Raw genomic sequence first — 25,422 nt, 5'->3', positions numbered from 1 at the left:
CCACTGCACCCAGTAGTTAAGTCTGAGAGGGCACGGAAGGTGAATGATCGAAGGCTCGCCTGGGGTGCCAAATATGCTTGCTCTGTGTTTGCTTTGCACTGAAGAACCTGGCGCGTTATCTCCCTCCCCCCCCCCCCCCCCCCCCCTTTTCTATCCCGATCCACACGCGCCACATTCCAGAACGTCAACGACGCCTATTGGGTAACAATGGCTGAGCCCAGCGGTAGCACTGGCTGCGTCTGTGATGACTGCTCTACCCCTCCCGCTTTCATTATTACCTCGTATCATTCATTCACGGAGGAAAGCAGCTAAAGTCTACCGAGCCATCGCCTCCAAAAGCTCGCTGGGTTGCAGACCCGGGGGGGGGGGGGGGCGGGCGCTAGGTAACAGCGCAGGCGCACGGCGTCTCACGGCTTCAGTATAGGAACCTGGTGACAGTGCCCAGACCCCGGCTGGTTCACGGTGACTGTTGGACCCGAATTCTTCGACAGCAGCACCGTTCTCTTCAGGAATGCGCCTGGTGCCCTGCTGGTGGTCTGCTCGCGCCAAATAAGCGGAGGGGTCCGGCAGGGAGGAGCTCTGCGGAAACTTTCGCTTTCTCTACTGGGCCATTTGGAAAACGTTTTGCGGCGATGAAGGAAAGTTTGTCTCCACGGTTCCACTCCGCGTACAAGCCCCTAGCTAAGGCTCCACTTCGCGAACAAGCCGCTAGCTGGCTTTAAATCCGTTTTTACACAAAGGTCGTCTTTTTTTTTGGGGGGGGGGAGGGTTGGTGGCAAGAATGCGATTAACAAAGGCAGATGTGAGGAGGAACTAGGACTTCTGGGCGTCTTCCTGGCCCCAGCCCCTGCATATAACCATGGCCCACAGCCAACCTCTAAAATGTTTATCGGTGAAGCTGGTAATGGCAGGAGATTCGTGGGTTGGGAAGACTTCTATCTTGAGGAGATATACGGGGGATTCTGACCCTTCTTTGATCTCTACCATAGGTGAGTATCAATGATTCTCGGGACAAGAAAGCATCGCTACTACACCCACTTCCATACAAGTCAGACGCCTTCCTATAAGTTATGTTATGTTTTGTTTTTAAACCGTTTTATATTTATTGAAGTTTTGAACTTTTCACTAAACAAAACTTATACGGACATATTGAATTCAGAAAGCATTAATCAAGTATAGCAATTAGTACTAGGTGCACCAGAAAAACAAATAAACTAGAACATACTTATTTTAAAATTCAAATTAGCCAGTCCACAATTATAGGAGGGTTCCAAGTCATAAAGGATAAGAGAGAAAAACGAATGAGGCACGTAAGAAAAAAAAGATGCAGAATGAAACCGTAATCATAGTGCTGTTTAGTAAGATCAGACAGAATAGAAAGGATCTAAAGATGGAGGGAGCAGTGGGGTTCTTCTTAAAAAAAAAAAAAAAAAAAAAATGCTATCTGCAACTGTTCATAAAAAAAAACCCCCCAAAAGCTAACACCTTGCGAGGACAATTTGATAAGTATGAAGCCCCAAGTTGTAACACGTTAGGCCTTAACTGAAGAAATGATTTTATTTTCCTCTGAGTGATTTGAACTACATCAGGGAAAACCTTTATTTTCAAGTTGAAGAAAAGAACTTCACGGTTTTCTAAAGAATAATTTAAAGATGCAGTCCTGGTCAGGTTCTAGAACAAAATGTACTATTAACGTTACAGGAAAAGAACATCTTCAAAGTTCTCTTATAATACAGTCATCTCTGTTATCATTGGATAGCTGAGAAGACCACACATAGGCTTCTTCCATACTCTTTTCCTTAGATGTTAGGTGATAGAACACCCTGTAAATTGGTGGAAGATACTGTCAATATGTAATATATCAAACATTTTTTAGACACATCCAATGGTGAAATTGTTTTTATTCTTGGGAAGTTAATACATTTCAGCATCTTGCAACTTAAGAATTTCCAATTTGCAAGAAATACATTCTCCGGTTAAAGAGAATATATAGCTCATAAAAATTGCCTTAATGGGTCAGACCAAACGGTCCATCAAGCCCAGTATCTTGTCTCTTGACAGTGGCCAAGCCAGGTCACAAGTTACCCAGTAGGATCCCAAAATCTTGTGCCTGCATCAGATGCACTCGCTGCCTTTCCTGTAGGGCTCCCAGGCGAGAGGCTCTAGCCCTTCCCGTAGACTCTGGCATTGAGGAAACCTCTGCACCTCAACTTCCATTTCTAGCCACCTTTGACACAGCCACTATCTGTGGCATTGATTCTGCAATGGCCAGAATTCCAGTGTCTCTCCTTCCTGTTAGACCTGACCTGATGTCATCCAAATGGGATACTAGCTGAGTCATGGGACCAGACTCTAGGGTAAGCACAGATTCAAAGGGAAAATATGAGGCTTCACCATTGTGAAGTGAATCAAATAGGGAAAAAGAAAAGGAAAAATACTGATCATAGTAGCACTAAAATAGCAGCTACCTCCCACTATTTTGGATCCATAAACGTCATCTTAAAGATTTAAATAGCAGAAGGACTTTGCCCATTTTAAGTACAAAATTGACCACCTTAGGGACTTATAAAGAAGAGAAATACTGTATATGATAGCTAAGGTCTAAATGAAATTCCACAGGTTCCTTCTGATTGTATTTATTACAAACTGCATAGACAGAGTGTATGTTTCTTAGGTCAACTGTTTTGATTGCGGTATAAATACAGAATTATAATTGGGTAAAAGGTATGAAATTACTATGTACAGACCAGTGTTTCCTAACCTTTTCAAGCACAAGGCACCACCTACATTAACAAAATTCTTGTGTGGCACACCAGTCTCTAACTGAGCAGGCAGTGCTGGCATAAATATGACTCGTACAGCCCAAAGAGCTAGGGGAAGGACTGAAAGCCCCACCAGTCTCACTTTCAAATTTTAAAACTAAGGGAAAGAAGGCAAGGAGACACAAATGAACAACTTTGTAGTGGACCAGCTCCCTTTATATACAATCACAGGAGAAGGAAAAAGTCTTTATGGCATGGACAACCGGATGCAATAAAGTTGCTTAGAAAGCGGGCGCTGAACAGTCAGCGTCCGCTCTCTTAATGCGCTCCAGGCGCCCCCCAAGGGAGATGTCATGCAATATTAAAATTAGGGGGGGGTTGCATTAGCAAGGAGGCGCTAGTCTCTTGTGCAACCCTAGTGCATCCTTGCTAACGCAAACCCAATTGGTTTTCATAACCGCCATACGTCAGTCACGAAAGCAGATGCCGAGTTTATCAGTGTTGGTTTTTCATTACCGGTGGACAGCCACGAAAATCGACGCCGTGGTTATCTCTGTTCGTTTTCTTGGCTGTCCGTCGGTAAGGAAAACTGACGCTGATAAACGCTGCTTCGGTTTTTGTGATGGGTCAGTGTCAATTTTTTTTTTTTACTTATGTTTTTTATTTTTCATCCTACTTAATATCACAACGATATTTAGTAGGAGGCAGTACAGAAAAGGTTTTTTCTGCTTTTCTGTACTTTGTTTTGATGCGCACAGCTAAATGTGCGTCCGAGACGCATTTTTTTTTTTTTTGTATCGGGAGTGAATGCCTAATAGCGTTCATCACATGCAAATGCATGTGAATGAGGCTATTAGATTCACTCCGCGTTGAATATGCGCTAATCCCCTTATTGCATTATGGGATTGATTAGCGCCTATTCTACCCCCGACCGACTGCAGGTTAACAGTGCGCTCGGCTGAGCACACTGTATTGCATCGGCCGCTCTGGTTGCTGCATGTGCCTGTCAGACTCCTCCACTGCTGCTGCGCTCAACACTCAGCGAGTCACATCCAGTGCTCAGACCTGAAAGAGCAAAAGGGGACAGAGGTATATAGGAGAGACCTTCAGGGACATAGTAGAGAAGTCTCACCTCCAATCTGGTAGCCTTTGTGCTGCCATGGAGGAGAGAGGTCACCTGGAAAGAAAGCATCAGCTTGATGAGGCAGGATGCAATCCTATAGCTAGGACCTGCCCTCAAGGTGATGCAATATACTCTTGCAGCGAGGATAGATCTCCTGGGGCACATGCCCAGGAGGGAAAGGTTAGGACGGCTGTTATAGTTGGTGATTCACTTATTAGGAAGGTTGACAGCTGGGTGGCTGGTGGACATTGGGATCACTTGGTAACTTTCCTGCCTGATGCGAAGGTGGCGGACCTCATGCATCACACAGATAGGACTGTAGATAGTGCTGGGGAGGAGCTGTGGGTACCAATGACATAGGAAAATGCAGGAGGGACTTTTTGGAAGCCAAATTTAGGGTTTTAGGTAGAAAGCTAAAATCCAGAACCTCCAGGGTAGCATTCTCAGAAATGCTTCACGTTCCATGTGCAGGACCCCAGAGGCAAGAAGAGTTCCAGAGCCGCAATGGAAGGATGAGACAATGGTGCAGGAAAGAGGGTTTTAGACTTGTTAGGAAATGGGTTTCATTTTGGGGAAAGGGGGGTAGGGGGCTTTTCTGAAAGGATGGGCTCCACCTTAACCAGAGTGGAGCCAGGCTGCTGACCCTAACCACTAAAAAGGAGATAGCGCAGCTTTTAAAGCAGATGATGGGAGAAAGCCAGCACTCGCTCAGAAGTGCATGGTTCGGACTGGTGTATCTTTGAAACATGTTAACAAGTACATTTTAAAAGGTGCACGTGCACCCATAAACATTCATATTGGGCACAGAAGCAAAAATATGCTAAATGTTATATTGTACCTGCAAGTACGTGTGTACCATTTAAAATATCCCTTCCATGCGTATGTTTTGGAGCCTTATGTATGTACTCACAAGTGACTGGCTGGGGAGATAGAGAGACTCTTTTAAAGGGCCAATGTTACACACACTATATATCCCATTGTAAGGGGGGAGGCAGTTTTACAATGGTCTTCAGACCCTTACACCCTAGGCACCCCCAAAACCCACCCTGAGTTGAAAGTGCCCCCCCCCTTACAGTGGGATGTGTATAGAGTGTTAGATGGGCCTTTTAAAAGAGGCTCTCTTCCCCCCCCCCCCAACTTGCCCCTCATCAGGACAAGTAGTAAAGTTACCTGCATAACGTGGCACGCGTTGTCATGGTCAGCCTTGCAAAATTCGGGGTTTACATGCGTATGTCTTGGTCCCACCTCAGAATGCCCATTCCCTGCCCCTTTTCTGCCTCCTTATTCTCCTAGGACAAACAGGATGGAAGTCCACATGGTGGACATCATCTGATGGAGCCCGGCATGGAAAACTTTTGTCAAAGTTTCTAGAACAGAGCTTTCCAAAGTGTGTGTCGCGACACTTTAGTGTGTCGCCTGAGGTGTGCCGGTGTGTTGCGCAAGCCCGATGCACGTGACACACCGGCAAGTGGGAGCCAATGCGGCCGCCGGTGGACCTCATCCCACTGGCAGCTGAGCAGTGAAATATCGCTGTGCTGTGTGCCGCAGACACACAGCAGGAAGATTGGTAGAGCCGTGGTGGACCTCGCGTCACCACGGCCCGAAGAAAAAGGGCACGTCTAAAGGTGCAGGTGCTCCTCCTTCTTCCTGCCCACGCGGCCCCGGAAGAAAATGTTGCCAGAGCCGCACGGGCAGAAAGGAGGAGGAGCATCAGCCGCGTGCAGAAGAGGAGCAGCGTTGTTGCAGCGTGCGAGAAGAGGAGGAGGCCCGGTAGCAGGGCCCCCACCGCGGATCGGCCCGAACTTGTTTGTCTCTGGCAGCTGAGGAATGGGATAAACCTAAGTATAGTGGACTGATCTAGCAGGAGTCGAAGAAAAATAATTGTCAGAAAAGATCAATTTTACTGTCCTGTATCTCCACATCATAATGCTGATGTGTTCAGGCCTCAAACCGGGGAAGGGAGTAAGAGAGGGAGTGGGGAGATGGAATGAGCTGTGAGGGAGGGAGTTATTGTGTATGTATAAGGAGATTGTAGGGGGCATGAGGGTTGTGAGTGATGGGGAGAAGATTCACCTTTCAGCAGGACAATGATCCTAAGTAGAAAACAAAAGCAACAATGGAGTGACTCAGCAAGAAGAAAATGAAAGCCCTCAAAGTGGCACAGTCAAAGCTCAGACCTGAATCCAATAGAAAATCTTTGGCAAGACTTCAAGACTGCAATACACAGACAATCCCCAATCAATTTGAAAGCGCTTGAGCTCTTCTGTCAAGAAAATATTGCCAAAAACTGCACCATCCCACTATGCATGGTTACTAGACATTTAACCTAAATGACTTATGTCTGCTTTTGCTACAAAAGGGGTTTCCATCAAGTATTGAGTCAAGGGGTATGAAGACTTCTTGTTTTATTCTTAATTACTTTAGTTTTTGGAATATTTCTGTAATTGTTCTTTCATGGTGAAAGTAGAGTATGTTGTGGAGATAAATGAAAATCACTCTTACATTAATGCATTTTGATTTGTATTTTATTGATAAGGCGAAAAATGTAGAAGGGTGATAACATTTTTAGTGGGCAGGATAAAAATCTTATCAAGTTCAGGCAAAAACAATTCTAGGCGAGTTTTGGTACATAGGTGCCTTGTGTTATTTTCTTAATAGATTACCCAATTTATTTTATATAGAGCTGGGAAAAGCTATTCTGATTCATGGTTTTAAATTTTGTTTATAATCCAGATACTGGCAGTTGGGTGGTGTTTTCTTTTGGGAAAGTCAAAGTAAATTTTACAGTTGCCAGTACAATTCAGAGTTTGACTGTAATCATAAATTGTAATTTTGCTTTTTTTTGCCGCCTTCAATAGGGAGCAATTTTCAAACTGTCCGCATTGGATCAAAGTCTGCCCATAATTTTTCCTGTGGGCTTTGCACCCATTTTCGGAGTGAAAGCATGCTCCTACTTTGGTTTTGAAACTTGCCACAAGTACAAAACACACATCACTTGTACCTACTTTTTGTGCAGGAGGGTTTTTACTGGAAAAGCACATGTGAAAATGCCAACTATATGTATATATGTATAATTTTTAGGAATGTGAATCGTGTGCCCGATCGTTTTAGCAATCGGGTTCGGCTGGGGGGGGGGGGGAGGGGTGAAATCTGATCGTTAGAGATGTGAATTGGGATCGGAACCGATCCCAATTCACATCACTAATTTTTTTTAGTGAGGCCTGCGCCAATTAAAAAAAAAAAACAAAAAACCCACCCGACCCTTTAAAATTACCCCCTTAGCCTCCCCCACTCTCCCGACCCCCCCCCCAAAAAAAAACTTTTTACACATACCTGGTGGTCCAGGGGGGCCGCGGGGAGCGATCTCCCGTTCCCAGGCCATCAGCTGCGCTAAAAAAAAATGGCGCTGATGGCCCTTTGCCCTTACCATGTGACAGGGTATCCGTGCCATTGGCCGGTCCCTGTCACATGGTAGGAGCACTGGATGGCCGGCGCCATCCAGTGCTCTTACCATGTGACAGGGGCTGGCCAATGGCACGGATATCCTGTCACATGGTAAGGGCAAAGGGCCATCGGCGCCATCTTTATGAGTGGCAGCCGATGGCCCGAGAGCGGGAGATCGCCCCCCCCCCCCCCCCGGACCACCAGGTAATTTTAAAAGGTTTGGGGGGGGGGGTCTGGAGGGTGGGGGAGGCTAAGGGGGTCAGTTTAAAGGGTCGGGTGGGGTTTTTTTTTATCGGGCCATCGGCACCATTTATATTAGTAGCAACCAAAATGGCACCGATAGCCCGAGAGCTGGAGATCGCACCGGGACCCTCCCCACTGGACCACCAGGTAATTTAACATTTTGGGGGGGGGGGGGTTCGGGAGGGTGGGGGAGGGTAAGGGATTGGTTTTAAAGGGTCGGGTGGGTTTTTTTTTATTGGGCCATTGGCGCCATTTATATTAGTGTCAGCCAAAATGGCGCCGATGGCCCAAGAACAGGAGATCGCACCGGGACACCCCCCCCCCCCACTGGACCACCAGGTAATTTAACATTTTGGGGGGGTTCAGGAGGGTAAGGGATTGATTTTAAAGGGTCGGGGTGAGTTTAGGGGTTGTTTTGGTGTGCCGGTTTTCCCGTCCTCCCCCCAAATAATTCCCGTGCCCGATTTAACGATTTTTGACGATAAATCGGGGGAATTTGTATTGTATCGCGCACTCTAATGATTTTTGATGATTTAAAAATTATCTGACGATTTTTTTTAAATCATCAAAAAACGATTCACACACCTAGAAATGTCTTTTCATAGAGTGACTAAAAGTCTGTATTGTGGAATAACACACAGACGTAGCTGCATTGAAGGAGGGTGATTCTCAGACACTGATTGTGTATAAAATGCTTTTTACCCATATAAATCTCTTTGAAAATTGCCTGCCTCTGTTTCATCATAACTATATCTACTATAAACTTTGTGTATTACATGTTTTAAAACATTTTACACCTGAAGTAAAATTGAGATCCTGTGCTCATGTGTCTGTCATGGTAATAAATATTCAGTTTCACCACTTATACCATTCAATATAACCATCAGTTATCAAACCTTTGGGAGACTCCATATATTTAACTTATAGACACAGAGCAGGGTCACTCAGGTCAAACATACTTTGAGCTACTGTTCCTTTTGAGCATTCTGCTACCTTTTCATAATATCTTGTTGTCCTGTGTATGTCCATGCCCACCGGGTGGAGCCAATACACTGCTTAACTGACAGTTCCTAATGGGTCCTGGTTGTACGTGTATTTAATCTTATGCCTATGGTTGAATGGCTTTACAAAGATACCATTTCTCCTGTCCTATGAATCGCTACAATTACCTAATTAGAATAATTTAAAGTGAGTTAAATTTGACATTGGTCTATCTACTTTCAACTAAACTATGTAGTTAAGGGTTTTAAATCAATAATATAAGCCTCTGACATATGACGTGTGCAGTGTTTGTCAATGTTTGAAAATGTGTGACTAGGCCAATGAATTTAGTAAAAATGGGAGGGTACATCCCTTTTAAGAAATTTGGCTTTTAACTTATCATCATCCTGACCTAATTCAATGGTTCTGTGAACTGTAAAGTGATGATAAGCACCAGTGTAATATTATCCAGATAATCAAGTGTGATTTTAGAAACATTATTTAGCCCGAGACTTTCTCTAAGAGGTTTTACACAGTGTTATACTAGGTGATGAAATATATTACAAGTAGAAACCCATGATAAACTGAATTTTGTCTGGCTTCCTCTTTGGTTTGTGTCTTCCCCACTACTTCCTCCTTTTATCCACACTTCCTCCCAGGTTCCTCTCTTGTCCTCCATTTCATCTTCACTGGCCCCCCCCCCCCCCACACACACACCCCCTTTAAGTTTTCACATCTTTTGCTGATTTATCATGAGGAAAGAGACAGATGTGGTCAAACTGAGGCAAGCTGTAGAGGTGGAGCCAGGACCAGGAGTGGATCCCCCAGCCTATGCAGTGTCTCTGGGTCACAGGGAGAAGATCTCTGCCTCTTCTCCTTTTATAGACCATAAGGAGAGAATCCCCAGGACCACTCTGCCTCTTCTCTTTTTCTACAAAGGATTCCATGGCTCACACTATAGCGTGCCAAATCTCAAGAATACAGAACATGTTGCTTTTAAAAAAAAAAAAATTAAAAAAAGTCATACCGAACATTACCATATTTAAAAACCAATCTTCCTCCACTTCCCCTCCTCTTTAGCAGTGAAATCGATGTCAGTGACTGAAGCCAAGCAGTGTGAGAAGACTGTAAGCACATATTTCCACTCATCCTGTGCTTCCTGATTACCAAGGAAACATGTTTCACAAGGAAAGAGCAGCCGACGCATCAGGGAACACACATGCATTGGTTCAGCACCCTATTTGCCAGCTGCTACTTTGTCCATAAGAATGTGCCCAAGAAACTGAGAAGGAATCTGAAGGAGAAAAGGGAGACATGGAGAGGAAGCTGCAAGTGAGATAACTGAGAGGAATCTGAGGAAGAAAGTGGAGATGGAGAAGAACTCGGGGTAAAGGGGGGGGGAGAGAATGAGAAATCAAAGGGCAAGAGGAAATGAAGTAGACTGTAGTAATGGAGGAATAGATGGAAGGATGCTGTGGGCACAGGAAGAGATGGAAAAAAACTTTATGGAGTTGGGAGTTAGAGAAAGATGACCACAGAACGACTATATGACTTATCAAGTCTGCCCATCCACACCAACTTCTCACCTCTATGACCCTACCACTTCTTCAGAGATTCCCTGTGCTTGTCCTATGTTTTCTTAAATTCAAATACTATCCTTGTCTTCACCTCCTCAAGGAGGCTGTTCCATGCATCCATCACTCTCTTTGATTACTTCTGAGTCTACTTTCTTTCACCCTCCTTCCATGGCCCCTCATTCCAGAGCCTCTTTTCTGTTAAAAGAGGCCCACCTCCAGTGCATGACTACTATTACGCCCCTCACCTCTAGTCTGAAGTGACTCCGGCATCATGCAGCATCCCAGGACCATGGCTGAAGTTTCTGCAATTCCTGAGCATTTCTTAATAGGCCTTGATGTTTGGAACATGCCCTGATAACATCACGTCCTCTAAAAGAAGCTCAGAACTACCATTCAGTGCCTTCACAACAGGTCTCCTGCTCGTCTTCAGCAATACTAGTTGCCAGTGTTTCTTTGTGTCTCCCTGCCTGTTTCAGTCTGTTTCCAGTTTCTGTTTCTCTCCTAGTGTGCCTTTGTGTCTGTTTATTTGGTCCTTGTTCCTTTCTCTCTTGTCTTCCCAGTGTTGTTCCCCTTTGCATCTGCTCTCAGTGACTCTGCCTTGACCTCAGCTTGGCCTGTAAATACTGCTGGCCGCCAGAACCTGTGGGTTCAACCCAAGGTGGGGAGGTGGTTCGCTAGGTGGAATACCTCGGCCATGGTGATTCAGCTGCCGCCTGTTAAGGCTTATTTTGTGTAATCACAAAATAGGCTGTACCAACTTAACAGCGGTCCAATAGCTCACTCCTTAACTGGTGTGACAGATTGCGAAGGCCATGAGTGCCACCAAGTTATTGGCACTCAAGCACCTGCAAGGATTTGCATTGCAGGTCTAGCAGCTCACAGGATTGGTACAAACACTGTGCAACCACCTGGATTCCTTGCAGACCAAGAGGACAGTGATCCAGTCAGCAATTACTGCACCGCTAGTCTCAGAGCAACCACCCTCACTTGTGGCCTCTGCTATAGGTCTGTCTGCTCCACCACAATATGATGGGAACCCTAAGATGTATTAAGGATTTTTGAACCAATGCCAAATAATCTTTGAGCTACAATCAGTGAGCTTCCTGATGGACTGGGCTAGGATATCCTACAATATCTTTCTTCTTGCTGAGCAACCACTGGCCTGGGCGTCTCCATTATGGGAATGGGACAACTTGTTAGTGAATAATTTGACAAACTTTCTAATCCATTTCCATAGAGAACTTGAGGAACCTGTTCGCTCCTGCATCTCCTCCAGGTGCCTTGAACAGTAGGTCACAACGCTATCCAGTTTCGGACGGATTCCTGCTCTAACTGTGCCCGCAACAAATCATCACATCAGCATTTTTGCATCTCCTCCAATCCTTGCTAGTTCCTAACAAGCCTTGGACGCACATAAACACCGGTTTATCATGGACTTCCCTACCTCCGATGGCTGTCCTGTTTTCTGGGTCACTGTGGATCACTTTTCCAAAATGGCTCATTTCATTCCTTTACCAGCTCTGTCTTCAGCAGCTATTTTAGCATGTCAAATTTTTCAGAATGCACAATTTATTTATATGCCATCTATGCAGACCATATGAAAGGCCTTACTGAAATCCAAGTACACTATATCTCCCTCGATCCAAAAATCTAATCACCCAGTCAAAGAAATTGATTAAATTCATCTGAGAAGACCTTCTTCTGTAAAATGGTGCCTTGGGTCTTGTAATCCACTGGATTCTAGAAACTGCAATACCCTCTGTTTTAACAGTGATTCCATAGAAACATAGAAGTGACGGCAGAAGAAGACCAATCGGCCCATCCAGTCTGCCCAGCAAGCTTCACACTTCTATTTTTTCTCATACTTATCTGTTTCTCTTGGCTCCTAGTAACCTTTGGTTCTATTTCTCTTTCACCCCCACCATTAATGCAGAGAGCAGTGATGGAGCTGCATCCAAGTGAAATATCAAGCTTGATTAGTAACCGCCACTATAAGCAAGCTACACCCATACTTATTTGTTTACCCAGACTATGTTATTCAGCCCTTATTGGTTGTTTTTCTTCTCCCCTGCCGTTGAAGCAGAGAGCTATGCTGGATATGCGTGAAGTATTAGTTTTACTTCTCCCCTGCCGTTGAAGCAGAGAGCTATGTTGGATATATATTGAAAGTGAAGTATGCATTGAAAGCCACATTATCAACAAATATTGAATAAGCCTAATAATTGGTAATACCTATAGCTTATGAACTCTTCATTAATTTTACATACTCTTGCCCACCCCTGTTTTTTGTTTGTTTTTTAATTTGGAGATGGCAGCCCTCCATCCTTCCGCTCCATGAAGTTGGAACACCAACCACTGGCCATTGGCATCCCGCTCCGTGAATGCCTCTGTGGCTACTGCCGCTCCGTGCAGTGTTTTGCTGCTTCCTCTTTATACACTTCCTCTAGACCTGATGGATCCACAGTGTTTATCCCACGCCCCTTTGAAGTCCTTCACAGTTTTGGACTTCACCACTTCCTCTGGAAGGGCATTCCAGAGGAATGATATCTCTCCGTGAAGAAATATTTCCTGACATTGGTTCTTAGTCTTCCTCCCTGGAGCCTCAGCTCGTGACCTCTGGTTCTGCTGATTTTTTTCTGACGGAAAAGATTTGTCGTTGTCTTTGGATCGTTAAAGTTTTTCAAGTATCTGAAGGTCTGAATCATATCACCCCTGCTCCTCCTTTCCTCCAGGGTGTACATATTTAGATTCTTCAATCTCTCTTCGTATGACATCCGATGAAGACCCTCCACCTTTCTGGTCGCTCTTCTCTGTACCGCTTCCATCTTGTCTCTGTCTCTTTGTAGATATGGTGAGGCCTCACCAAGGACCTGTATAAGGGGATAATCACTTCCCTTTTCTTATTCGATATTCCTCTCTCTATGCAGCCCAGCATTCTTCTGGCTTTTGCTATCGCCTTGTCGCATTGTTTCGCAGACTTCATATCATTAGACACTATAACCCCTAAGTCCCTCTCCTGCTCCGTGCACATCAGCCTTCCCCCTTCCCCCCCCCCCCCCCCCCCCATCGAATACAGTTCATTCGGATTTCCACTCCCCATATGCATGACTTTGCACTTCTTGGTATTGAATCTCAGCTGCCATATCTTCGACCACTCTTCCAGTTTCCTTAAATCCCGTCTCATTCTCTCCACTCCTTCCGGCATGTCCATTCTGTTGCAGATCTTAGTGTTGTCCGCTAAAAGACAAATCTTACCTTCTATCCCGTCCGCAATGTCGCTCACAAAGATATTGAACAGGACCGGTCCCAACACCGATCCTTGCGGTACACCACTTAAAACCGCTCTCTCTTCAGAGAGAGTTCCATTTACCATCCCACATTGTCTTCTGTCCGTCAACCAGTTTGCAATCCAGGTCACCAACTCGGCACTCACTCCTAAGCTTCTCGTTTTATTCACCAGTCTCCTGTGCGGAACCATATCAAAAGCTTTGCTGAAATCTAAGTAGATGACATCGAGCGCTCTTCCTTGATCCAATTCCTTGGTTACCCAGTCAAAAAAATCAATCAGATTTGTCTGACAGGATCTTCCCCTGGTGAATCCATGCTGCCTCTGGTCCAGCAATTCTCCGGACTGTAGATAGTTCACTATTCTCTCTTTCAACAGTGACTCCATTACTTTTCCCACCACCGAAGTGAGGCTAACCGGTCTGTAGTTACCAGCCTCTTCTCTGTTCCCACTCTTGTGAAGTGGGACCACCACCGCTCTTCTCCAATCACTCAGCACCACTCCCGTTTCTAGGGATCTATTGAACAGGTCACACAGTGGACCCGCCAGCACATCTCTGAGCTCCATCAGTATCCTTGGATGAATCTCATCAGATCCCATGGCTTTGTCCACTTTCAGATTCTTTAGCTCTTCCCATACATTTTCTACTGTAAAAAGGGTTTTCTTCTATTCCACTTCCTTCCAGTTTCTTGTTGTGTAGAGATGGTCCTTCTCCAGGGTCTTCTTTAGTGAACACAGAACTGAAGTATTCGTTTAATATTTCTGCCATTTCTTTGTCACTCTCCACGCATTGATCATTTCCACCTTTCAACTTCACTATACCACTTTGAACTTTTCTCTTTTCACTGATGTATCTGAAAAATGTTTTGTTACCATTCTTTATCTCCTTGGCAATCCTCTCTTCCGCTTGACTTTTTGCCGACTTTATTAATTTCTTCGTCTCCCTCAGTTGACTCAAATATTGTTCTTTGTGCTCATCCCTTTGGGATCTTTTATATTTCTTGAACGCTGTTCTTTTAGCCTTAATTTTGTCAGCCACCTCCTTTGAGAACCAGATAGGTTTCATTTTTCTTTTGCTTTTCTTTACATTTCTAACATATAGAGTAGTTGCCTTGGTAATTGCTCCTTTTAGATTGGTCCACTGCTGATCCACATCTCTCTTGTTCTCCCAGCCTTTTAGTTCTTCCTCTAGGTACTTCCCCATTTCTTCAAAGTCTGTGTTTTTGACCTGTAAAACTCGGGTCTTTGTGCTGCTTTTCCATATTTTTTTAGTGATATTAAACCATACCGTTTGATGATCACTGGTGCTGAGGTGGGTGCCCACCTGGACATCAGAGACATCATCTCCATTAGTGAGCACTAAGTCGAGTATAGTTCCTTCTCTAGTGGGTTCATTTACCATTTGTTTGAACAAAGTTACTTGCATGGCATCCACTATCGCTCTACTATTTTTATATTCTGCAGATGGGATTTTCCAGTCTACATCTGGCATATTAAAGTCACCAACGATCACCACTTCTCCCTTCTTTCCTATCTTAAGGATGTCTTCAACCAGGTCTCTGTCCAGCTCTTCTTTTTGGTTTGGAGGCCTGTAAACCACTCCAATATAAATGGACGCTCCGTCATCTTTTTTTAAGGTCGACCCATAGTGCTTCTTCATTGCCCCAACTTCCTTGCAGCTCAGATGCTTGGATATTGTTTCTGACATAAAGAGCCACACCGCCCCCTTTTCTATCCACTCTGTCCTTCCTTAACAAGTTATAGCCTGGTATTGCTGTATCCCAATCATGAGATTATGTGAACCATGTTTCTGTGATAGCAACAAATGTGATATTCCATTAATTTACTTATCATAGATGTTAGACTAACTGGCCTGTAGTTCCCTTCCTCATCCTTACTTCCACTTTTGTGAAGAGGAACCACATCCACCTGTCTCCAGTCCTATGGAACTACTCTTGACTCAAGAAGCATTGAAAAGGTCAGCCAGCAGAACTACAAGTTCTTAAAATCTTTGGATGTATTCCATCTGGCCCCATCGCTTTATCTATGTTTAGTTTTTGCTAGCTCCTTACAAACACAGTCTTCTGGAAATTATTTTAGATTTATCTCACTTCCAATCCTGTTTGTGCTTCTTTTCTGTGGTCCTCTTCTTGGCCCTTCCTCAGTGAATACTGAGCAGAAATACTTGATAAGCAATTCTACTTTTCTCTTGTCAGCCTTTATATAATCTTCCCCTTCACCTCTGAGTCTCAGTGCCACTTTTGCACATCCTTTTTTTTTTTTTTATTAACAATTTTTATTGATATTTTCAATGAACAGTACAAACATCCTGGGAGGGTTTGGCACTTCACCCTTCCCAGGTCAACCACAATATAACATTTAACAGATGGACCCCAAGACCCTCCCTACAACCATTGTCAAGTCTCCCAGGTATTCCAAAGAACAGATACAAAACATGAGTCTCAGTGCCACTTTTGCACATCCTTTTTATTGCTAACATATCTTTAAAAAAAAGTATTTTCCCCTCTTTCTGCTTCATTTGCTGTTTTTTAAATTCAATTTGCATCTTCACTTTCCTCACTACATTCTCAGTTTTCCTTAACTTTTATGGATATTGTTGCCTTACTTCCTTTTTCTTTAATCTCTAATTTATGAATGCTAATCTAAGGGAGAGAGAAAAAGAAATAAGAGAGGGTATAGGAGATAAAAAAAAGAAACTAGGAGCAGAAGGGAGGTGAAAAGAGGAGAAAAAGCAGAGAGAATGAGGGAGGAAGGAGTTTAGGGTTGACTCTGGTATGATATGTTGTAATGAATTAAGGGGCTTACTTACAAAACATTTTTCTAATTTCGTATCTAGGAGAAAAATGCTTAGTAAATATGGCCCTAAATTAGCAAATAAAGCTGTGTCCTCTTTCCCATTTTTATCTCTGGTTATGTTTTGGGTTCATGGGAAGGAAGTAGAAAGGCATTATGGGTGTTTATGTAATTATATTTGCTTGGGAATTCAATTATTATTTCTTCATTTAATAGCACAAAAGTATAGAGGTTGATATTCAAAAGCCATTTGGATAGATAATTGAAAAGTTATCCATCTAAACGGCTAACCGGCGATATTAACCATATGTGGCTAAATTCTATGAGTTATGTGGCTAGAATTTAGTGCTTTAAGTTGTGTGTGGGCGGGAGGCATTTGGTGAAGAATGGAGTTAACCTCATAAGTTATGCGGCTAATTCCAGTATTCGGAGATAGCTGCATAACTTATGTGGCTATCTCTGAATACTGGAAGTTTAGGACAGCCCTATGGTTGCACCATAGGGCTGTCCTAAACTTAACCAGATACTTATTTGGCTAACTTTAAGATAACTGGGTATATTCAGTGGCGTAGCGAGATAGCTATATCTGGCTAACTTAACTAGTTGCTGAATATCGGTCCCATAATGGTTTTTATGAAGATTGTCAATTAGTGACTAGATGAAAACAAACAAGGATGAGGTACTAAAGATTTGTTGCTGCATTCACAGCACCTCTGCTAGTCCACCACTGTGAGCAATAAACACCTATTTATTTGTGATTAGAATTTGTATATGAAAATACAATATAATATCAGAACAGCATCATTCAACAACCCATCTATTAGATACCAAGGATTATGTGGAAGAAGTTTTGTTGCAGTTATATAATGAATACTTTTAAAGACCATTGGCTTCTGATCCTACTCTCCAAATTAAGGAAGAGATAGATCTTTTAATTGATGCATTCAACCAAAACTGGATTATGAATAAAGAGAGATTTGTTTGAAAGTAGCATGTCCTGTTTGTCTTACTCTGTATATTCTGCCAAAAATTCACAAGCGGTTGATTAAACCCCAGGTAGATCTATTGTGACCTCTAGGGGTTCACTGATAGAACCATCATCGATTTTTTTTAAGACATATTTTTATGGGATTTTTTTATCCAGTTACCTTCATATATTAGAGTTTCAGGTCATATCATCACTATGCTTGAGCAGTTGACAATGCAATCCTGAATTTGTTAATGGCCACTATTGATGTGGCCTCTCTCTATATCAACATTCCCCAAGACTGTGCTATTGAGATAGTTACTTGTTTATTGGATAAGAGAATGCAACCTGTTCGAGTACTTACAAGTTTTTTAGTGGATTTGGTTTCCATTGTAATGAAAAATACTTTTTTTTAGTTTCAGTAACTTGATTTTTCAACCAATCAAGGTTGTTGCCATGAGACCTTCCATGGCCCCTGATATTGCCAAGTTGTATGTTGGTGCTTTTAAAGAACAAACACTAGCAGTCTGCTCATACAAAAATGTCATCATGTAGAAACGATACATTGATGACATTATTTTGTTGTGATCTGGCAGTTTACAAGATTTGGAACTTTTTTTGGGTTGGCTGAATGTCCAGGATTTGAATTTACAATTTTCTTACAATATTAGTTCCTCTCATTTTCAGTTCTTGGATTTCTTTTGATTATGATGGATGTGGTTTTCAGTTTTCTATTTATAGGAAAAATACTGACCAGAATAGTCTTCTTCATTACTTGAGTTGCTATCTGCTCAAACTGAGGCAGAATTTGCCAGTGGGACAATTTTTAAGATTAAGAAAATTATGTTTTTCTACAGAATAATATGAATGCAAATCTAAAGAAATGTACAATAGATTTAGAGAGAGAGGGGTTATCCATCAAATGTGTTAAAGAAGTCCTATAAAAGAGGTTGTTGATTTATTATTTTGTAGATTGAGATTTTATTTCCCCTGATGCAGACGCAGCTGCATGTTGAAACGCTGCAGCGTCAGGATTTGGGATTTTAAGTCTCATGGGATTCTGTGAACTATGTCCGGCTTTGGATTAAGCAAGCACCAACAGTGAGTGGTTTTACAACTCGCAGGAGATATCTGACTGAGGAATACCAACAGTGATACATTTTTACACAGTAAAATGGATCTTTGCTGTTCATACTAGTTTTTTTTATATAAGAACACATTGATAGGATTACCTGGATTTTTGCTAAAATATTTTCATCACGGATACCATGAGCTTTGTTACTTGATTACTGAAGAGTTAGTTGATTACAGTAGAAAATAATATAAAAAAAACCCCAAACATATTACAATGAAGAAGTATTTGACTTAATTATTCACTGTATCTAAATTGTTACAAGTTCCCATGTTGGATCGGGACAGGAAAAGCAATTCGATATTGGATATGAACTTTTTTTTTTAGAAAAATTTTTTGTATAAAATATACGATATATTCTTGAGAACTAGAATGTTTTGTGGGATTTTAAGGAATATTGTGTGTGTGCAGTATGGTTGTTGTGTGAATATCATTTTGTATGATTAGGGTGGTTTAAATCACTACTGTAATTATCTTTATATAAAATTTTCTCTGAGTTTTTTGAATTGATGATAAAATGATTTATAATTGATATTTAAGTAGATGGGTTGATGAATGATGCTGTTCTGATATTGTATTATATATTCATATTTCTATGAACAGTGTGGGTGGCATTGAGTTTGTATAGGAGAATTTGTATATGACAATGGCAGAATGTGGCCAATTAGCTGAAAACAACCAAGTGACCAGGTTGGGTTGGGCTATCCTACCCACACAAAATAAATTTTGCAAAACTTCCAACTGTGACCTTTTTAAAAGGTGATGCCCTTTCACCCAAGCTGCTGTCAGGTTAGGGCTAGGCAAGACAAGGTACAAGGCTAAGTCAAGCTTGGGCTTGGCAAGATTTATTTGCAAACAAACAAAAGGTAAATGGTATCTTCACTGTTTTAAACTAGAACACAGGATTTCCTAGAAGATTCACAAGTATTCACTGCAGACAAGGCAAGATTACAGACCGTCTGGGATCACAGCATAGAGTATAGCCTTTGAGCCTTCAAGTTTATGGAAACACTGGGATAGTCCCAATGAATCCCATATGAACCCCTGAGGACCAGTTTGAGTCCTCAGGAGTGGGGCCATAGGTCTGGGTTGAGATCAATCATGCAAACCTTTTCAGCTTGCTCGGCTGCAGATGCATTGACCCATCCTGTGGCTTAGGGGCAGAGTAACAGTCCTCCAGCAGAGCAGACCCTGGTTCAAGGCTGGTTCCAGCTCCTTTTACACTTTCATCACCCCTTCCTCCTAGGGCAAAAAACCACTCAAGACCACAGTGCCCTGCAAGAAAAACAGGCATCCAGTTAAGACACAACATCAAAATGCAAGACTTCTGCTCTTCCCGATATACACAGTCATAGCTTCTGAGTTCCCACACCCTTCTAATGGATACATGTCCTTTTCTTTTTTTTTTTTTATTATAAACAGAGAAAATCTGCCTTTAAACTTAACCTCTGGTGGCCAGTGCTAATGCTGGCCTTCGTGGGATGCACAATTTATGTTCAAAGGGGAAACCTGATCTGATAAACTTGTCAGATTCTCCAGCGTCCACAACTTCCAAGTCCTCTTCACTTGTGCTTAGAAAATTCTAATCTGTGGAACCCTGATGGGGCTCCACAGTTACACATTTCCCTTCCAGTTGAATGCAACAGTTATTAACAGGCCTGTTCAACCTCAGCTCCTGGACAGGAATTACTTGACGTTCCTGGTTCACTCCTTTCTTGGGTAGTTGTTCCTAATCTCATGAGGTTATGGCTGTCACCACTTCACCTTCCCTGTGTGTGCTGATTTGTATGCATCATATGTTCTATAGATGGCCTTCCTATGCTGGCGACTTCTTCCTGGCTTGTCTTCTGACAAGGGTGCCTCTGAAGCATAAGACCCTGGATGGACTTTCCACTGGTGTTCCAAGTCAATCAAGCTCCATTTGGGATTTGCTGACCTCTGCTCTTGTAGTTTCTCAGTTGCAACCCAGAAATTAGTCTCTCAATGCTCCATGTTTCTCTGGATCTCTGTGATTGCTGAGACCACCTTTCGAATTAGAGACTCCATCATTTTGCCCATCTTGAAAAGTTTCATGGAAACTGCGAGACTGGATGTTTGGGCTTCCAATTGGCAGATGAAATTTAATGTGGACAAGTGCAAAGGTGATGCATGTAGGGAAAAATAACCCTTGCTATAGTTACAGTGTTAGGTTCCATATTAGGAGGTACCACCCAGGAAAGAGATCTAGGCATCATAGTGGACAGCCCAGCGTGCTGTGGTGATCAGAAAAGCAAACAGAATGTTATGAATTATTAGGAAGGGAATGGTAAATAAAACGGAGGATGTCACAATGCCTCTGTATCGTGCCATAGTGAGACTGCGCCTTGAACACACCGTGCAGTTCTAGTCACCGCATCTCAGAAAGGATATAGCTGCGCTGGTGAAAGTGCAGAGAAGAGCGACCAAAATGATAAGGGGTATGGAACAGCTGCCCTATGAGATAAGGCTAAAGAAGTTAGGGCTGTTCAGTTTGGTGAAGATGCTACTGAGGGGGGTTATGATAGAAGTATACAAAATAATATGTATACCCTGGAGGAAAGGAGGAACAGGGGTGATATGATTCAGACTTTCAGATACTTGAAAGGTTTTAATGATCCAAAGTCAATGACAAATCTTTTCCGTTGGGAAAAAAATCAACAGAACCAGGGGTCACGATTTAAAACTCCAGGGAGGAAGACTCAGAACCAATGTCAGGAAGTATTTCTTCACAGAGAGGGTTGAGGATGCCTGGAATGCCCTTCCGAAGGAAATGGTGAGGACCAAAACTGTGAAGGATTTCAAAGGGTCTTGGGATAAACACTGTGGATCCATAAAGTCTTGAGGATGTGAATGAAGAGTAGAGGCATGGGGGTGGCTTGCAGGAATGACTGCTACTACCTGATGATTAATAATCTTATTCAATAAATATACACATGGTTAATGTGACTCCAACATTGCTCTGTGCTTCAACAGCGAGAGGAAATGTGGGAAAAAGGATTTGCATTCACAAATAAGTATGGGAGTAGCTTGCTTGTGCGGCAGTTACTACGCCAAACCAAATTAACCTGCTACTTCATTTTCAATGCATATCCAAGCAGCTCTCTGCTTTCAATGGCAAGGGGGGATGAAGAAAAGATGATTTATATTAGACAACAACCAACAAGGACTAAATTGCACAGGCTGGGTAAACAAATAAGCATGGGAGTAGCTTGCTTATTGCGGCAGTTACTACCCTGAACCAATCAAGCCTGATACTTCACTTTTTATACATATACAGGGATAGATTTTTAAAAAGTGTGCCTTCGCGTACTTTTGTTCGCGCACCAGTCGCAAACAAAAGTACGCTGGATTTTAGTAGATACGTGCGAATCTGCTAAAATCCAGGATCAGCGCGCACAAGGCTGCCGATTTTGGGCAGCCGGCGCGTGCCGAGCCGCGCAGCCTGCCTCCGTTCCCTCCGAGGCCGCTCCGAAATCGGAGCGGCCTCGGAGGGAACCCTCTTTCGCCCTCCCCTCACCTTCCCCTCCATTCCTCTACCTAACCCACCCCTCCGGCCCTATCTAAACCCCCCCTACCTTTGTCGGGGGATTTACGCCTCCCGGAGGGAGAAGTAAATCCCCGCGCGCCAGCGGGCCACTAGTGCGCAGAGACGCGACCCGGGGCGGTTCCGGAGGGCGTGGCCACGCCCCCGGACCGCCCCGGGCCGAAACCACGCCCCAGGGCCCGCCCCCGAAACGCCGCACCAATTGGCCCCACCCCCGACACGCCCCCCTCAAAAAACCCCGGGACTTACGCGAGTCCCGGGGCTCTGCGCGCGCCGGCAGGCCTATGGAAAATAGGCGTGCCGGCGCGCAAGGCCCTGCTCGCGTAAATCCAGGTGGATTTACGCGAGCAGGGCTTTTAAAATCCGCCCCATACAGCGCAACTCACTGCTTCAACGGCAGGGGGAATGAAGAAAGGATTTATATTCAGACAACAACCAACAAGGACTAAATTGCACAGGCTAGGTAAATAAGCATGGGAGTAGCTTGCTTATTGCGGCAGTTACTACCCTTAACCAATTAGGCTTGATACTTCACTTTGATGCAGCTCCAGCACTGCTCTCTACAGCAAAGGCGGGGGTGGAAGGAAATTAGCACCAAAAAGTTACCTCAGTGGTCAGAATAACAAATAAGTATGAGAAAAATAAGTGTGAAAGCTTGCTGGGCAGACTGGATGGGCCACTTGGTCTTCTTCTGCAGTCATTTCTATGTTTCTTTATGATTTGAACAAGTTAATGTAAATCGGTTATTTAATCTCTCAGATAATAGAAGGACCAGAGGTCACTCCCTGAAGTTAGCAAGTAGCTCATTTAAAACAAATTGAAGAAAATTATTTTTCACTCAGTGAAGCTGAGTGAAGCTCAGGAATTCATTGCAGATGACATGGGTATAGCAGTTAGTGTAACTGGGTTTTAAAAAGGTTTGGATAAGTTCCTAGAGGAAAAATCCATAAACTGTTATTACGGTAATTAATAAGCAGTAGTAGCTTGTGATTTATATAATGTTTGGTACTTGCGAGGTACTTATGATTTGGATTGGCCACTGTTGGAAACAGGATACTGGGCTTAATGGACCCTTGGTCTGACCCAGTATAGCATATCTTATGTTCTTGTTTTCTTGTGTTCTATATCCCTTGCTCTAGGCACTTTTGTCTGCACAAGGGTGGTGATCCTTCCTGATCTTTCTCTATTATTATTAATCTTCTGGGGTGTTTGGGCTTGACCCTTGCTGACATCTTTTGGCCTTTCCTGACTGGATGACACCATGGTCTGGGGTGTGTTCCTTCAATGAGGGCACCCTGCCACAAAGTGCCCCCGCTCTCCACACTGCAGGCACTGGAGTTAGTCTCCTGCGCTCAGCCTCTGACTCTAGTTCCCATGGATAGAGGATGTCAGTCTGCTTAGGGACCAGTACATTTCCCTCAGCAGTGTTAGACAAGGGGCCTATCTTAGAAATGCATGGCTACACCGGAATCCCTAACTTCTCTTCCTCGAATTCCCCCAGCCAAATGCTTTGTGAATACTAATATCAATTAGCTGGTCCAGAGTATATGTGATTTTCCATAGGCCAGTCATCCCTGATTCCCTTCTGCAGTCCCGCGTGGAATTGATGCCAGAGGGCTGACTCATTCCAGTCAATGTCTGCTGTCAGTTCGTGGAGTAGGCTACATTGGAAAGGACAGAAACTGCCTCCAGCCTCAGTTGCAATAAACTTCTCTCCGCAGTATGCTTAAGATGTGCATCTGCGAATTTATGAACTCTAGATTAAGTACTTCCCATGTTATTAGTGAAGGATCATATCACTTCATCAGGGAGGAAGCTCATCCCTGGTAAGCAAACTTATCACCAAATATACTTTGGCGTTATTCTCAGTAAAATAATCCAGGTGCATCTGGAAGTGCAATTCATATTGGTGAACAAATTGCTGGTTATATCCCTCATATCATTCTGGGACAGAAGGCTGTGGACAGGATGCATTTTCTGTACCAACTCTTTTAGCTGATGAGTCCTGCAATTTCTTTACCCGGTCACCCCACAGTTTCTGAAAATGTAACTGTAAATTCTGGACCTTCTGCTGCAGCTCCTCCAGGTTTACTGTATTAAGAAGCTATGTAAGGAGCACCAGGAGTCAGCCTTCAGAACATACTTTTCTGTGGAGGCAGAAGGATGCAATAACTGAAGGCAAGGCACTGGAACAGGACAAGATTCAGGCGGTAGCAAGTCAGGGTGTGTTTCACTACTTTAGACATCAAGGTTGCACGGAGTTCAAGGCAATAATTTACAGATCATAGCACATGAGTTCAACTTCAGAGAAAATAAAGTTGTTGGGTTTGTTTTTTTTTGAGCACCTGGCTAAACCGAAGGGTTTTTTCCCTAACCAGGAAGCAGAGAAGGACTAAATCTCTGTTTACCTGAAAAATTGGTAGGCATGGAAAATGCAGTCTCTCTCACACAGAGATAATGAGTTATGCTCAGAATGGAGTGAGATTCCTGGGAAAACTGTCAGATTAGGTTTGAGAAGGAACAAAGCTAAGCCAGGCTTGGGCTTGGCAAGGTTTATTTGCAACAGAAAAGGTAGCAGGCTATCGTCACCTTTTAAACTTGAACACAGGATATCCTAGCAGATTCACAAGTATTAACTTCAGATTAGGCAAGGTTACAAACCATCTGGATCTGGGATCACCGCACAGAGTATAATTCCTCGAGCTGGAAAATTGGGATAGCCTCTGTGATTCCTTATGAACCCCTGAGGACCAGTCCAAGTCCTGCAGGTCTGGCTTGTGTAATGCAAGCCTTTTCAGCTTGCTTGGCTGCAGATGCATTGACCCATATTGTGGCTTGAGGTTAGAAAACAGTTCTAGATTGGTTCCAGCTACTTCTACCTTTATAGTTGAAGTCCCACCATTGAGAAAAGCACATTTGAGGCTTGTAACAACAAATGATTAGCATGAACACGGTTATAAATGAAACTGACAACCTGAAAAACAAAATATAAACTATACCCACCTCCTGTGGAAACTATTCTAGAGCTAAACTAGAGGGCCATATTCGGTCACTGTTCGGATAGCAAAGTTAACTGGATAAATTTATCCGGCTGACTTTGGAGGTATATAGCCAGCTATCTTAAAGGGCCTGATTCACTAAGGCTTTTCTCCCCTTCTCTGTCTATGGGGAAAAATGCTTAGTGAATCAGGCCCATAGTTAGCTACCTTTCTCCAGCTAACTTTAGCTGGAGTCTTTGGCTCAACCAGACTTAGGGGCCGATGCAATACAGTGTGCTCAGCCGAGCACACTGTATAACCCGCAGTTCGACGCGGGTTGTATAGGCGCTAATTAATCTCCTTATGCAATCGGGGATTAGCGCCTCTACAACGCACGTCCAACACAGAGTGAATCTAATAGCGCTAATCACATGCAAATGCATAGGATTGAAGCTATTGGCATTCACTCCCGATGCAAAAAAAAAAGTGTGTCTAGGACGCACATTTAGCCATCAGAAATTAACGCCTGCCTGGAGCAGGCGTTAATTGCTGA

At 43.5% G+C, this 25,422-nt stretch overlaps 1 protein-coding gene across 2 annotated transcripts in view; it reads left to right on the top strand.

The window, feature by feature from the left end:
• Positions 1–232: 232 nt before the first annotated feature.
• Positions 233–25,422, top strand: part of LOC115085325 (ras-related protein Rab-10-like) — a 93,630-nt gene continuing 68,440 nt past the window's right edge. The window contains exon 1 of one of the 2 annotated variants that reach the window (XM_029591201.1): positions 233–989. In XM_029591201.1, the coding sequence (XP_029447061.1) occupies positions 860–989 (130 nt within the window). In that variant the 5' untranslated portion in view covers positions 233–859. The remainder of the gene's footprint in view (positions 990–25,422) is intronic. The other variant, XM_029591200.1, reaches the window with a different exon arrangement.

This window comes from Rhinatrema bivittatum, chromosome 2 (genome assembly GCF_901001135.1).
Source record: "Rhinatrema bivittatum chromosome 2, aRhiBiv1.1, whole genome shotgun sequence".
Classification (NCBI taxonomy): domain Eukaryota; kingdom Metazoa; phylum Chordata; class Amphibia; order Gymnophiona; family Rhinatrematidae; genus Rhinatrema; species Rhinatrema bivittatum.
This window is presented reverse-complemented; position numbering and strand designations above follow the sequence as displayed.